This window comes from Vipera berus, assembly GCF_964194415.1.
Source record: "Vipera berus genome assembly, chromosome: 6".
Lineage (NCBI taxonomy): Eukaryota > Metazoa > Chordata > Lepidosauria > Squamata > Viperidae > Vipera > Vipera berus.
The window spans coordinates 64,996,134-65,010,377 of record NC_138208.1 but is presented as its reverse complement, the minus strand read 5'-3'; the positions used below and the strand labels follow the sequence as shown (position 1 = coordinate 65,010,377).

General features: G+C 40.3%; 2 protein-coding genes across 4 annotated transcripts in view; one reads left to right on the top strand and one right to left on the bottom strand.

Annotated features, from left to right (window-relative positions):
• Positions 1-14,244, bottom strand: part of SSTR3 (somatostatin receptor 3) — a 368,714-nt gene that overhangs the window by 232,287 nt on the left and 122,183 nt on the right. The window lies entirely within an intron of this gene.
• Positions 1-14,244, top strand: part of KCTD17 (potassium channel tetramerization domain containing 17) — a 40,972-nt gene that overhangs the window by 17,424 nt on the left and 9,304 nt on the right. For 2 of the 3 annotated variants that reach the window (XM_081330904.1, XM_081330903.1), the window contains exons 4-6: positions 915-1,010; positions 1,748-1,873; positions 3,989-4,179. In XM_081330904.1, coding sequence (XP_081187030.1) covers positions 915-1,010; positions 1,748-1,873; positions 3,989-4,174 — 408 coding nt within the window. In that variant the 3' untranslated portion in view covers positions 4,175-4,179. Of the gene's footprint in view, positions 1-914; positions 1,011-1,747; positions 1,874-3,988; positions 10,425-14,244 lie in introns of those variants that run through there. The other variant, XM_081330902.1, reaches the window with a different exon arrangement.

The following is a 14,244-nucleotide window of genomic DNA, read 5'->3' as shown; positions in this document are numbered from 1 at the left end:
CTTAATTCAGCTAATTTGGGGGATTTATTATGCAATTGGAAAGAATGAAAGAATGAAAGAATGATTCCTGAAAATTCTGTCTGTGTTTTTTTGGGAGAAAGATCATATATGGGAGCAGTGAAAAGGCAGTACTCTTAGCACTTGGTCTTTGATTGTTGCTATGAGAGAAATGAGAAGCTGGAAAACCTCCTAGGATTTCACATATTAAGCTACTTGTCCATATATCTCCTATTCTGACTGACGGCAATTCTCATACTGTACTGCAGCTTTTCCCAACCAGGTGCCTTCCAGATGTGTTGGCACTATATCAGTTTCAGCCTCAAATGATCAAAGCAATATGGGCTGGGAATTCTGGGAAATGAAATCCCAACCCATCTGGAGGTTGCTGAAATGAGGAAATCTGTACTTCTAGATCTCTCTTAACTGCAGATAACGACTAAACCTTTGAGACAGATTGCTCTTTTTATTCTCATATATCTCATGTGTGACCTTGCTCTGAGTCTCCATTTCAAGGCATGAAATTTTCAGGCCTGAAATTTCATGTCCCTCTCTTCCTTCCAAGTTCAGAACTCATTCCTTTTGCTTTATAATGAACGACATCATTCCTACACCAGCATTACTTATTTCGGTTGCCAGAAAACTCTGGATTCTTAGCCCTTAGCCTAGCCCTGCCAGAAGATGTTCACTTGTTGAGCTAAAGCTCTTCTCCATGCTTATCTAAAACTTTTCAGTCTAATGCACATATACAGATGTTCCAACAACTAGCAGTTGCTTCTGTCTTTTCTATAGCATAGGAGGCTGAATTGAGGATGAGAAGCCTCTGTCTGGCTTTGTTTATTAGTGGTAAATCTGGACAGTTAGACAGAAAAGTCCTTGCTGATATGGTCTGTTGTTCCTTGTCATGCTTCTTCTAGGTGCCACCAAAGCATGTCTACAGAGTGCTGCAGTGTCAGGAGGAAGAGCTCACACAAATGGTTTCTACAATGTCAGATGGGTGGCGCTTTGAACAGGTGTGCAAGATAATTGCATTTATTTATTAAATTTATTAAAAGATGAGTATAGGTTTCCCAGTGTGGAATTGGAAAGAACATACAGCCATTTTTAAACAGAATATGCTTCACATGTGCATCTCTCTGGCTCTTATAAGTAATTTATGAACTGTATTCAAAGAAGGAAGAAACATGATATCAACCTAATAAACTTTATTAGTCATTTTTTCCGCTTCTGACTGCATGCCTGGGAATAAGTTTCGCTAAACTTTATGGTGCTTACTTTTTAATAGACACGTGTTGTGCAAGACATTTCATGCAATCTTGTGCCTGATTATCAGGATGTCCCACTGTTTTCGGTGCTTTTTAATGAATATAGGTAAGATTGCAGGCATAAATTGTAAATTGACAATACTCCCAATTCTTAGACTATATAAACTTAAGATTTATATATTTTTTTCAGATCCTAGGACATTTAAAACTTGGAGATCGAGGGGAAATATTCCTTAGCTCTTTCTATGGCGTGATAAAAATCTTTTGGCACATTGAATCTTTCTGGATCTATTGAAAAATACAGTAAATTTCTTTTGTTTCTTGTCATATAAAGACCACTGTGAAGGACAAATGCACTAACATTACATCTTCTGCACTAATCCTAACATTTGCCCTCTTCAGACCTTGTGTTCCTTTTCAGACTAGAAGTGTTCCCATTTTTGCATCATTTGGCATAACAAGCATTCATTCATCTCTTTCTATAGTTGGTGAATATTGGATCATCCTATAACTATGGGAATGAGGATCAATCGGAATTCCTGTGTGTTGTCTCGAAGGAACTGTGCAGCTCACCCAGTGGCCTCTGTTCTGAATCCAGCCGGAAAGTCAAGGTCAGGGAATCCTTAAAATCCTGAAATTTAAGTGACTTTACTTTCTCAACTATCTTTTCAGCTATCAAATGGCAAACTTTTTAAGACTTGCTCTTTTCTGTTCCCTATCATGTCCAATCTAGTTGTAAGGTAAAGGTTCCCCCACACATGCGTGCTAGTCGTTTCCAACTCTAGGGGCCGGTGCTCATCTCCGTTTCAAAGCCGAAGAGCCAGCGCTTGTCCGAGGACGTCTCCGTGGTCATGTGGCCAGCATGACTAGACACCAAAGGCGCACGGAACGCTGTTACCTTCCCACCGTAGTGGTCCCTATTTTTCTACTTGCATTTTTACGTGCTTTCGAACTGCTAGGTTGGCAGAAGCTGGGACGAGTAACAGGCGCTCACTCTGTTACGCGGCACTTGGGATTTGACCTGCCAAACTGCCGACCATCTGATCGACAAGCTCAGCGTCCTAACCCACTGAGCCACTGCGTCCCTTTTAAATCTAGTTGTAGACATGTTTATTTTAAAGCCAATGATCCATGTTTTCTGCCTTTTAAAAATATTTATGAGAGAGTGAAGGAGTGATGGAGCAGAATTATATTTTCATACCTATTTGCTTTCATAGATATGATAATCCAAAATTCAAATAAATTTGTAGTTCCTCAGAATTGCAGGCATTTTTCTTAATTCTGCATGGTATTGTCCTGCTTGGTTTTCTGTTAACTGAGATTCCAGAGTGAGGGATTTTCTGAAGTGAGGTGATTAGTCCCAAGTTCTTCATTGACGAAATATTAGTCACATGTGTTTTAAGTATGTACAGTGCTTCATGTGCATGATCTAGTTCAGCAAAGGTAATAGGAGGCTTTTGAGAGATACTGTGCCCACCATCTCACTTTTTAAAATATTTTTTAATTAAGAAAATAAAACAGGAGGAAGATGAAATATTGCAGGACAAAGCACAGATATTTTCAGGAATGCATTTAGATCTCACAAAATATTATAGCAGGCATATTGTGGAAACGATACCTTATCTTCTGGTAGGTGGATGTTTATGATTGCTGGTGTCCATTATAGCAGCCATTTTGTGAACGGGAATATCTTCTCTGATGGCCATTTTGCCACAAAATGCTTTTGAAATTCCAAGTGTGCTTTCCCAAAAGGTTGCTTATCCCTTATCTAACTGTAACTTTTATAAATAACACTGTAAGATAAACTTATGTCATTGCTTCTTCTTTTAGTTGGGCTGGCTGACATTATGAGAGCTGAAATGCAACCCAGTGCTAGTTGATGGCAAATGTTAGATATGATGTGGGGGATAGATAGGTAACTCATCAAATTTGCAGATGACATGAATCTGGCAGGAATAACCAACATTCCAGAAGATAGGTTTAAGATACAGAAGGATCTTGAACACTGGGCCCTATCTAACAAAATGAAATTCAGTGGTGAAAAAAGTAAGGTTCTACATTTAGGCAAGAAAAACCAAATGCACAGGTACAGTATAGATGGTACGTGGCTCAATAGTGAAAGGGATCTTGTAAACCTAGTGGACAATGACTTAAATATGAGCCAGCAGTGTGCTGCAGCTGCCAAAAAAAGCTCATGCAGTCCTAGGTTGCATTAACAGGGATAGAATCAAGATCACATGAAGTGTTGATACCATTTTATAATGCCTTCGTAAGACCACACCTGGAATACTGCATCCAATTTTGGTCGCCACAATGTAAAAAAGATGTTGAGACTCTAGAAAGAGTGCAGAGAAGAACAACAAAGATGATTAGGGGACAGGAGGCTAAAATAAGAGAAGCAACTTAGAATTAAGCTAGAAGAATTAATCAGTGGAATAACTTGCCTCCAGAAGTTGTGAATGCTCCAACACTGGAAGTTTTAAGAAGAGATTGGACAACCATTTGTCTGAGCAGCGGGTTGGACTAGAAGATCTCCAAGATCCCTTCCAACTCTGTTACTCTGTTATTCTGGTTTATTTCTTAGTCTTAAAATTATCCTCTCATCCTTTGAGCTATCCCAGTTAACTAAACCCAGAGCTGAAGTTCTGTTCCAGAGCCTTTAGAGAAGAAGTGGAATTATCCGGCCCTTACTGGTGATATTCCTATTTCTGTTGTTCTTTCCTTAGGTGCCGCCAGTTGCAACACAGAATCCTGAGGAAGACCCAGAACAAGAGCAGCAGAATGATGAGGAGCTGCAGCTGCAAGAAGTTGAGGGGCAGGAGGAAGCACCAGTGCAAGCAGATGGTGGAGGAGCTTCAAAAGAGGGTGCATGGAGTGCCTGTGTGGGCATCAAGCAATATACAGAAGCCTAACGCTGGTGAGAGGTGGGGGAAAACTGTGCATTTGGCAGCTGTTGCACTTTGGTCTAAACTGTTTGTTTTAATACTGAATTTGTAGCAAATTCCAGCAACCCAAGATTCCACTGATTCTCTTTCTTCGTGTGACCTTTTAGAGGCCTTTTACTTTCTGCTCTTTCCATTTTACATTCCGTCCCGTTTTCTTGTTATTTTTTTCCTTTGATCCTTCCTTTTCCTCCATGAGCCAAGAATCCTACACTGTAGCCTAGTTTAGACTTTTCCCTTTGGGCCTCTCTTTCCCATTCTGTTTTGATAAAAGACAACACATCATCTCACCATCACACCTTTTATCTTGACTCACCCAGCACCTTCCTATTTCCTGGACTCTTTTTGCTAAGGTATAGGTGTCTGGACTGAGACCATTTCGAATTTGTCTTCCAAAATAAGCCTCATGATTCTGAGAAATGGATTATCACAGTAGAAGATTAAAGGCGAGAGAAAGGGGGCTGTTAAATGACTTCTAAAGATACAAAGCAGCCTTTAAAAAAAATGAAATGGAGAGTGACCATTCTGACTTGGCTGTATCTTTTCTTGTGAGTAGTACTTTTCTACCTCTGTTCTTTTAGACATCATTAACTGGAGAAGCCAGAGATTGAGTTTGGTTCTTCTACAATTATGTGCTATGCTTTTGGCAGCTACTCATCCTTCCATTGCCCTTCTATTCTTACTTATTTTGTGATCTAAAAGAAAAACCAAAGTTTCATATTACAAAAAAATCACCCTGTCTTTGCTGAGGGCAAATTTTGCAATTGGCATCTTCTGTCTTTGTGACTCAACTTGTATCAAGGGACCTCCTTTTTCTTGCCAATCTTCCTTTTATCTGGAACCAAAATGATCCGTAATGTGATATCTCCTTCCTGGATTTGGGAAGGGTTTTGATATTGCTTCTTCTGGGAAGAATGTCTCCTTTCCTACTTGAGTCCTGCCTGCTTCGGAGAGTACATTGCCTGTCAGTCTATTATGCATTCCCTCTACTTTGGCTGTTTTTCAGCTCCAGATTTTTGTTTTTCCTTTGGCCCTTTCCTTCTCTTTTCTCTTTGTTCCTATAAACACAACAGACCTTCTGCCATGGTCATCAATAGCAGTTTATTGTTTGTGGAAGTATCTTCCCAATGGCTGGAGTCAAACCAGGCCTGGTCTCCAGTGGCACATCAGTGAATAATCTTGTTTCCTCTCCCAAGATGTCTGCTGAGTCAGTGACCACATCAGTGCATAATCTTGTTTCCTCTCCCAAGATGTCTGCTGAGTCAGTGACCCCGTTGCCTCTCTGGGTTGGACCCCATACAGTAACCACATGCATTGGGGCAAATTGGGATTCAAAAGAGCAGGATACTGCATTTTGGGGTTTCCTGACTGGATCCAAACATGAAAATAGGCAAAAGGTATAGCTCCTCTTCTCTTCCCCTTCTAGATCTTAATAGGGGGGAAACCAGACAATCAAATGAAAAAGGGGTGCCCAATCCTCCCGTCCCCATACAAAGTACTCAGGTATCTCCCCTCAAGACTGGTACATGGGAAAAAGAGTGAGTTGTCTCTGGATGAAGAAGAACAACAGTCATTCCCCAAATCCATCAGGTGTTTCCAAAAAATATCAGATTTTCCTGAGTATTTTAGGAAAGTTTGTGAACATCTTGGCCTCAGGAAGCCAGAACTGTCACTCCCTCATATTCCAAGACATTCAGTGATGTTCTTGAAGGTTTGTGAGGGCTGGCTCCTCCATAGTCTGGAAACCCCATACTTCCCCTGAGACTGCCCTAGAATGTCTCATACCTCTTCAGTGAATGTCCTATGGCAGAAGTTGCTTTTCATTTCACAAACATGTGAAAGATGCACCCACAAATTCCCAAAGGCAGGAAAACAGAGATTCCCTCAACCCAAAGCAAATATACTCCCAGCTATAAAAAACAGTCTCTTGTGAGGGAAAAGACAGAATTTACTTCTTCCTCTCTTAGGATGTTTTTGGGTACAATCACCCCATAAGGCAATAGTACACAGTACAACAAATATGTAAGCTTACTGAATAAAAGGTTGAATATAGTTGTTCATTTAGTATATTTCTCAATTCTTACACAGCTAAATAGAGGTACACATTACTGATCAACCCAATTTCCCCAAATAATGTAAGCAGAGATGTTATCTAAATAAATTGTTAGTTACTAAAAGTTGTTTTGAAGGTCCTTGACTGGATTTCCAAGAGCGGAAAAGACAATGGGAGAAGTATGAGGCAAAAATATAAAACCAGATATAATAAATTAGCTCTTACTTGCACTCTTTCCACACATTCACAGAGAGTTCTCCTTCATCTCCTGTTTTATAGCCTAAAAGTATTGGACCTTGATCAGCTACTTTTCATCAATCTTGTTATAAATCTTGTTACAATTTGGAAACTGAAGAAAATATTTGAGCAGTTCTTAATTGTGGAAGATATTCTTTTTTATTTTTTATCCTGTCGTTTATTATTATTATCATAAATAACTCAAAGCAGCAAATATAACTAATGCTCCTTACTCATTGTAGTTTCCCAGCAATAATCTTGTGAGTTGGGCTGAGAGAGAGTGACTGGCCAAAATCACTCAGTCACTTATGTCTAAGGTAGAACTAGAACTTAAAGTTTCCTGGTTTCTAGCTTGGGTGCCTTAGCCGCTAGGCCAAACTGACTCTCTAGTACTTTACAAGTGGGACTTCTTGGTACTTTTAATCTTTTCATCATTCTTTGATATTCATTGCTTTAGTGTACTCAGTCATGCTATTGAATTTCCATGCATCTAGGTTTTGGATGGATTGTATATACTTTATTAAACTAAATATTTATCATATAGTTTATTAAGCTTATTAGCCATTATGATTATTAGAAGAGGTTGTTTGCTGGTCATACATTCTATAAAATGTATACATTCAACTGAAATAGCAATTGTCTATGGCAGGGCTTTTCAACCTTTTCACCTTTTAGGATATGGCAACATCTGAGTACCACCAGTCACCTAGCAAAGTATCAAAAATTTGATGACCCAAAAAAAAAAAAGGAAAAAAGTGATGAAGTACAGGTAGTCCTCGACTTACAACAGTTCGCTTAGTGACTGTTCGAATTTACAATGGCATTGAAAAAAGTGCCCCCAAGCCACAGTTTGGGGGTGGTGGGGGTGTTTGGTTTTTATTCCCCTCCATCCCATCTGCTGGGTGGTTGCAACAGGTTTTGGTCACTTCACATGACCCTGGGATACTGTGACTGTCATAAATATGAATCAGTTGCCAAGCATTTGAATGTAAATCACAAGACCCTGGAGATGCTGCAACATTCCAGCTGATCGGTGCTTCTTCTGGGCTCAGAAGCACCAGGATCAGTGCCGAGCTCCAGCTGGAGCCTGGCGCTGATCCTGGTGCTTCCGCTGAGCCCTGACAGCCCCAAAGAAGCGCTGATCCTGGTGCTTCCGCTGAGCACTGACAGCCCTGCAGCTCCAGCCGTCTCTCGCTCAGGCTTGTGCGGTGCTGCCACTGGTTCAGCTCATTCCCCTCCCTCACTACCACTTTTCTAGGATGGTCACGTACCACCTGCCAGGTGCCAATGTACCACAGGTGGTACCCACACCACTGGTTGAAAAGCCCTGGTCTATGGATCAACTAGCTTAAATCACTTTTCAGTACACCTTTGCTACCTCAGTCATGGCCAAGGCTTCTACTCTATGATGCAAATAGAAAACTATCCAAATTATCTCAAGAAATCAGACTGGGAAAAGAAGATGCTCGTACAAATTATGAACAACTAGCTAAGGCTACTGCTGCTTTCATGGTGGATTCTTAGCTAGAGGTAAGGCAGTTAGTGTTACCTCAAGGAAGTAATGGTGGCTGACAAATAGGAAGGTAACCCTAAACTCAAATTGGGCTTAATATTGGGTATGTGTATATATGGTAACTTTGGTCAATCAGAGGTAAGGACACACCCTAGCAAAAAAAGAGTTCTTCATCAACACTCTGTTCCTGGACCCTTAGGTTTATGACCACTTTTTGCTAGAAATAAATTGTAACCTTGTTCTTCTGCCCCAATTCCAAGATTTAGTTAAAAAGGATTAGCACATACTAGACATTGGATGGCCAGTCAAGATCTACCTGAGCAAAATAGAGAAATTCAAACTCTTTATTTTTCTTTGGAAGATATCTCAGAACTACAAAGCCACATTGTTCATAACCACCAGATGGATCAAAACTTGCATCAGACATTCCCATGAGACCTAGAACAAGGATGCCCTATAGGGAACTGTAGCCCACTCACCTAGAAATATGTCCTCTTTGGCTGCCCACTTGTGAGACATGTGGAGTTTCCACATAGAACTCTATGTCTTTTTTTAAAAAAAAACCAGTGTAAACTCACGTGTCTCTTGGCCAAAAGCATTTTAAAAATTACAAAAGATAGCTCATAACAACAATAGGATTCCATCTTCAGAGACAGCAGTGATATATTTCATGGTGGGAAAACTGTATAATGAACTTACTGTGAAAGTTTTTTTTTACAATGGCCATAGAACATTCAACCCATCCTGATACATTAGAAAGATCTATAGTCTGTTTATGCACGTCTTAGGGTTTCTTTTCTTCCTTTGTGATCCGGAATATCAGTCCAAAACTGGGAAGGAGAAAGCAATGTTAGATATTTTATAGCTTTGCCTATGGAATGAATGGGAAAGAAAAACTCTTTAGGGATGTCCTGTCTTTACTGTAAAAAAAAGAGAAGACATTCACTGTAAATCTAATTTCCTGCTCCTATTCTCCCACCTAATAACTGAAGACTACAAAGTTAAATTTGATATTCCCAAGGAAACCAAGTTTTGGACTAGTTTACCAGCAGCAATCCAGTACTGATTTAAGTACTCTTAAAACCATTGATTTCATCTGTAATCAGAATAGAGAATATGGTAATCGGCCTTACCATTTAAGGTTTTCTTATACTGTCTGGCTCATTCTATAAGGAAGAATACTGTTGTTGGTCTTTTGTATAGAGGTACTTATATTTATCCTCTTGTCAATGTACCTGCTTGTCTCCTGGAACAAACTCTTTGCCAGTGAACAACACTGGCCTCTTCCAAGGCATATGGGTTTGACACATACTGGTAGGTGAGCTTTGTCTTTTGTTGTAAAGGAAGGTTCAAGGCATCCCTAAGGCTGTCCTTTCTGTGATCATCTGCAATGGAAGGTTCTAGCAGAAGAAGGTTTATTAATCTTTTGTTTCTGCAGAAATGTCTTGGCTCTCTGCTATGGCCCGAAGGTCAGGTAGTCTTTGAGACCACTGGCGCTCTGTATTCGCCTGGTTCCCCCTGCCCTCCAGCTGCTTTTCTCTTTTCTCTTGCATCTTGTTCATTTCTTTTGTCCTCACTTCTCCTGTTTCCTGACTTTGTTCATCCTTGCTGCTTTTTTAAGCTGTTACAAACCAGATGTCTCAGGATATGATGCTAATGATGGATCAATCTCTCTCTCTTTTTAAAGTTAACTTTTAAATCTTTATTTTTGTACTGTTATTTAAAAAAAACAATGGGGTGGATTGTTAGAATAAGATGAAATATTGTATTTTCCAATTTCTAAGCAGCAACCTCTAATTGCTGTATGTTCTGCTATTTGGCAAAATACTGGATTACTTTTCTTACCCTTCTGGTATTGTTGGGAAATGCACTTTCAGGAAATAATTTTCCATGGCCCCCCAAGACTGACTTTTCATGCTGTCACAGCGTCCCCTGCTGGGGAGAACAAAGTAAAACAGACTTTTTTTTCTAGCCTTGCAAGGTTCAGGGTTGCTCAGTGTGGGAATAGATGAAATTCTGGAAAGGACCTCAGGAGCTTTTAACAAGGACTGTCCTGCATCCTGCTGCAAATGGCAATCCCTGTTGCTCTTTGTGGACAACCATCTCTATTAAATGAGTTCTAACATTTTGGCATGCAGGAATATCCTTGCAGTGTGAAAAAGAAGAAGCATGAAGAGATGTAGTCCCTCCAGTCTTTGGTCTTTGCATTGCACATTGTGTTTTTCGAGAGTTCCATTTTTAGCTGCAAAGGGCAGCATAAGTTGTGTAAGAAAATACATCCCTTTGGGTAGAAAGAAACCAGCTGGAGTGTTTCTCCTTCAGTAGATATGCTTCTAGATGGAGAGCTTGGCTTGTGTTCAAATAACAATTCTTCCTTGGGAGCAGATCCAATAATAAATCTTATGCCTTTAGACTGAGGAGGAGAGTGTTGTCCTTCTTGAACAAGATTTTATTATTCCTGACAGTACATCACTAAGCAGATCACATTGGCTTGGTGTGAACTGCACCAGATTTTACTGAAACACAGCAGTGTCTGAGAAGGTCAAGAGAGGTGTTGCAGGGTGGGGAGGGGCAATCTTGTAATGCAAACACCATCACTTTTGTACACATGTTGTGACATCATAATATGTACCAAAGGGTAGACTTTGCAGTGCAGTTTGACTTTTTTTCAACGTGATGAAAAGAAGCTGTGGTGGATGTTGCTGCTGAAACATACCCCATGAAGATCTAAAGGCAAGCAAACTGCAACGTGACAAATATTTCATTTTCCTTCTAAATCTCCTGTTGCCGGAGCAATTTTTCCAGCCTGTTATAATTCATTAGCTTTTCCACATTTCCCATCTGGTAAGCAGAGCAAGGGAGTGGGTGGCAGGAACTCCCAAGAGAACACCCTAGAGAAGAGGGGCTGGTTTTGTTTTCTTTATATGTGTACCATTCAGTGGAAGACCTGAAAGCATGTCCATGTGGGCAGCTTTAAAGATACACAAATGTCCTCTAGCATGCAACTAGCCAGCCCAGGGAAAAGAAAATGGATTTGACACAGCAATACCGTTGGTTTGATTTTTACCTGGCTGATCAATTTCGCTTCTGTTTATCTTGTGGTTGCCATCTGTATGGCTGTTTGGAGATACCTTTTTTAAAAAAAATGTCCTTATGGAATAGAAATTAGGAGCAGAAATATATAGTGGGGAGATGGAGATATGTGTCCTCTAATCCTGCCCCTTCCAACCTATTGTATAATTCTGTTAAATCTTAAAACTTATCTCTTTAAACAAGCTGGCCTGGCCTGATGGGACGGGGTGGGATTTTTATAAACGACTTTAATTTTAAATTTGTATTAATTTATGGGCATTGTTTAATCATGTTTTAATAATAATTTTAATTTTTGTATCTACTTTTTATGTATTGCCCTGTTCACCGCCCTGAGTCCCTAGGGAGAAGGGCGGTATACAAATTAAATTAATAAATTAAATAATAAATTTCTATGGGATTGGGGATGATTCACAAATTCAGGTTCCCAGATGCACAACTGTAACTGCAATTAGCCAAATATTTATTTTACTCACATTTTCTCCATCCCAAAAGGTCAGGCTGAAGGGAAGCTCATACATTTTTCTCTATATCTTTTCTTTTCCATGATACTTGAGAAGGGCTAGTCGCAATACTCTAATGGATGAGCATCTGCCCTTTGATACACTTGAATGCATGCATTTCTGCATGCCCACACAGTCACCTATGTACATGCTTCATTTCAGTGCCCCAGGAACTATCATAGCCATTTATGTAAATAAACAGGACAATATTACTTCTAATATAAAGCCACATGTTACTACAAAGATATCCATAATTCTGTTAATTGAGACAGCAATTTTTAAATTGTGTCCAAGGATGCTGTGTAAAAACTCTTGAATAAATTTCACTATCTCATTACTATGTCTCATGTTCTTGGGCCATCAGAGAATATGTACTCATCAGAATGTGCATAGGAAACACATCCTTCCATAATGGCATTTGATTCCACCAACTCATTTATTTCGCTGGAAATATAACTTAAGAGGAAGGAGGAGGAGGAGAAGAGCTAAAAGGTTGAAACCCAAGCTAGTTAGACCTGAGGCGGTGGGTCTTGAGAGCTGTTTTATGTTAAGATGGTCTCAGATTAGGATGCATTTTTCAGATCTTAACATTGTATTTTCCAGTGCTGTAAAGAGCAAGATCTATTTTTCCAGCTTCTAATGAAAAGAAAGTATGTTACATGAAATTTATTTTCTTTGAATGTCATGGTCCATTCATATGGCTTTGAAACCTTAGGTTGTGTTCAGAAAACATACTAAATCAAATGTGTTTTTCCAAATATAGTTAAGAACCAATTGGAATTTATTGATTAAATCATAACTCATTTAAGGAAACCCTGACTTAGTATATGGTATGCAATCTCAGCCATAATTTTATCGATTAAGGAGTCTGGATTTTAAACCTTTACCAAAATATCCACAGTCTTAACCTCAATGAAGTATTTAGAAGTTTTTTAAAGATATTGCCAGTGAGAAAAAATGTTCCAAGAATGAATTCAGCCTTTTATATGCAACTATTCAGTGGGTTAGGATGCTGAGCTTGTCGATCAGAAGATCGGCAGTTTGGCGGGTCGAATCCCGAGTGCCGCGTAGCAGAGCGAGCGCCTGTTACTCGTCCCAGCTTCTGCCAACCTAGCAGTTTGAAAGCACGTAAAAATGCAAGTAGAAAAATAGGGACCACTATGGTGGGAAGGTAACAGGTTCCATGAGCCTTTGGCGTCCTCGGACAAGCGCTGGCTCTTCGGCTTTGAAACGGAGATGAGCACCGGCCCCTAGAGTTGGAAACGACTAGCATGCATGTGCGGGGGAACCTTTACCTTTATTCAGTTCATGAAAACATGAATTTAGTTTTATGATTGAAGAAGTGCCACTAGGTACACTTTCAGTATTAAATAATGCACTCTCAAAAGCTATTGATTCAAACCAAGCACGAATGGACTTATCAGGTTGAAGGAGCAGCTTCAGGAACCTGCTATAAGTCATGAAAGAGTAACAAAATAGTTACTGGTTTTGAGTTTGTGTGTTCTTTCTGCCCTCTGGTGGAAAGCAGACATTCTTAAAAGATTTGGCCCCCTTCAGAGCCAAAACAATTTGGAATAGCTTAGAATGCTGTGAGCAGTTCCTGGTGGTACCAAAATTGTATTTATTTATCAAATGTATATAATCACCCATATCACAAGAAGTGTGTCTTTAAGTAGTTCTGAAACCGGCTCAGTTTGGAAGATCATATAGGAGCCATGGCCAGGGGGGCTTTTGCCCAGGTTCACCTGGTGCACCAGTTATGGCCCTATCTGGACTGAGATGCCCTACGCACAGTCACCCATGCGCTCGTGACCTCCCGGCTAGACTACTGCAATGCTCTCTACATGGGGCTGCCCCTGAGGACCACTTGGAGGCTTCAGCTGGTGCAGAATGCAGCTACGCGAGTTGTGATGGGAGTCTCCTGATACTCCCATGTAACACCTCTTCTCCGCGAGCTGCATTGGCTTCCAGTTGCCCTCCGGGTGAGATTCAAGTTGCTGGTGATGACCTATAAAACCCTAAATGGCATGGGCCCGGATTATCTGAGGGAGCACCTGCTGCCAGCGTCAATTTCCCATTGTCCTGTGCGCTCCCACAGGGAGGGCCTCCTCAGGGTACCGCTGGTCAAGCATTGCCGATGGGCGATCCCCAGGGGGAGGGCGTTCTCTGTGGGCGCGCCTGCCCTATGGAATCAACTGCCAACGGAACTCCGGACTGCCCCCGACCTTCGTTCATTTCGCCGGGACCTAAAAACCTGGCTCTTTGAGCTATCTGGTCTGGACTGAGGGGTTTTAATGTTTTTAAATTGTGATTTTAATTTTTTGGGGCTAGACTTAGTTTAATTTAATTTAATTTTATATTGTATTGTTTTTAAATTTTGCCTTGTAAACCGCCCTGAGTCCTTCGGGAGTAGGACGGTATATAAACCGAATTAATAAATAAATAAATAAACCAAGTTGATTGGTTTGGAATTAACAATAACAGAGTTGGAAGGGACCTTGGAGGTCTTCTAGTCCAACTCCCTGCTCAAACAGGAAATCTTATACCATTTCAAACAAATGGTTGTCCAATCTCTTCTTAAAAACCTCCAGTATTGGAGCATCCACAACTTCTGGAGGCAAGTAGTTCCACTGATTTATTGTTC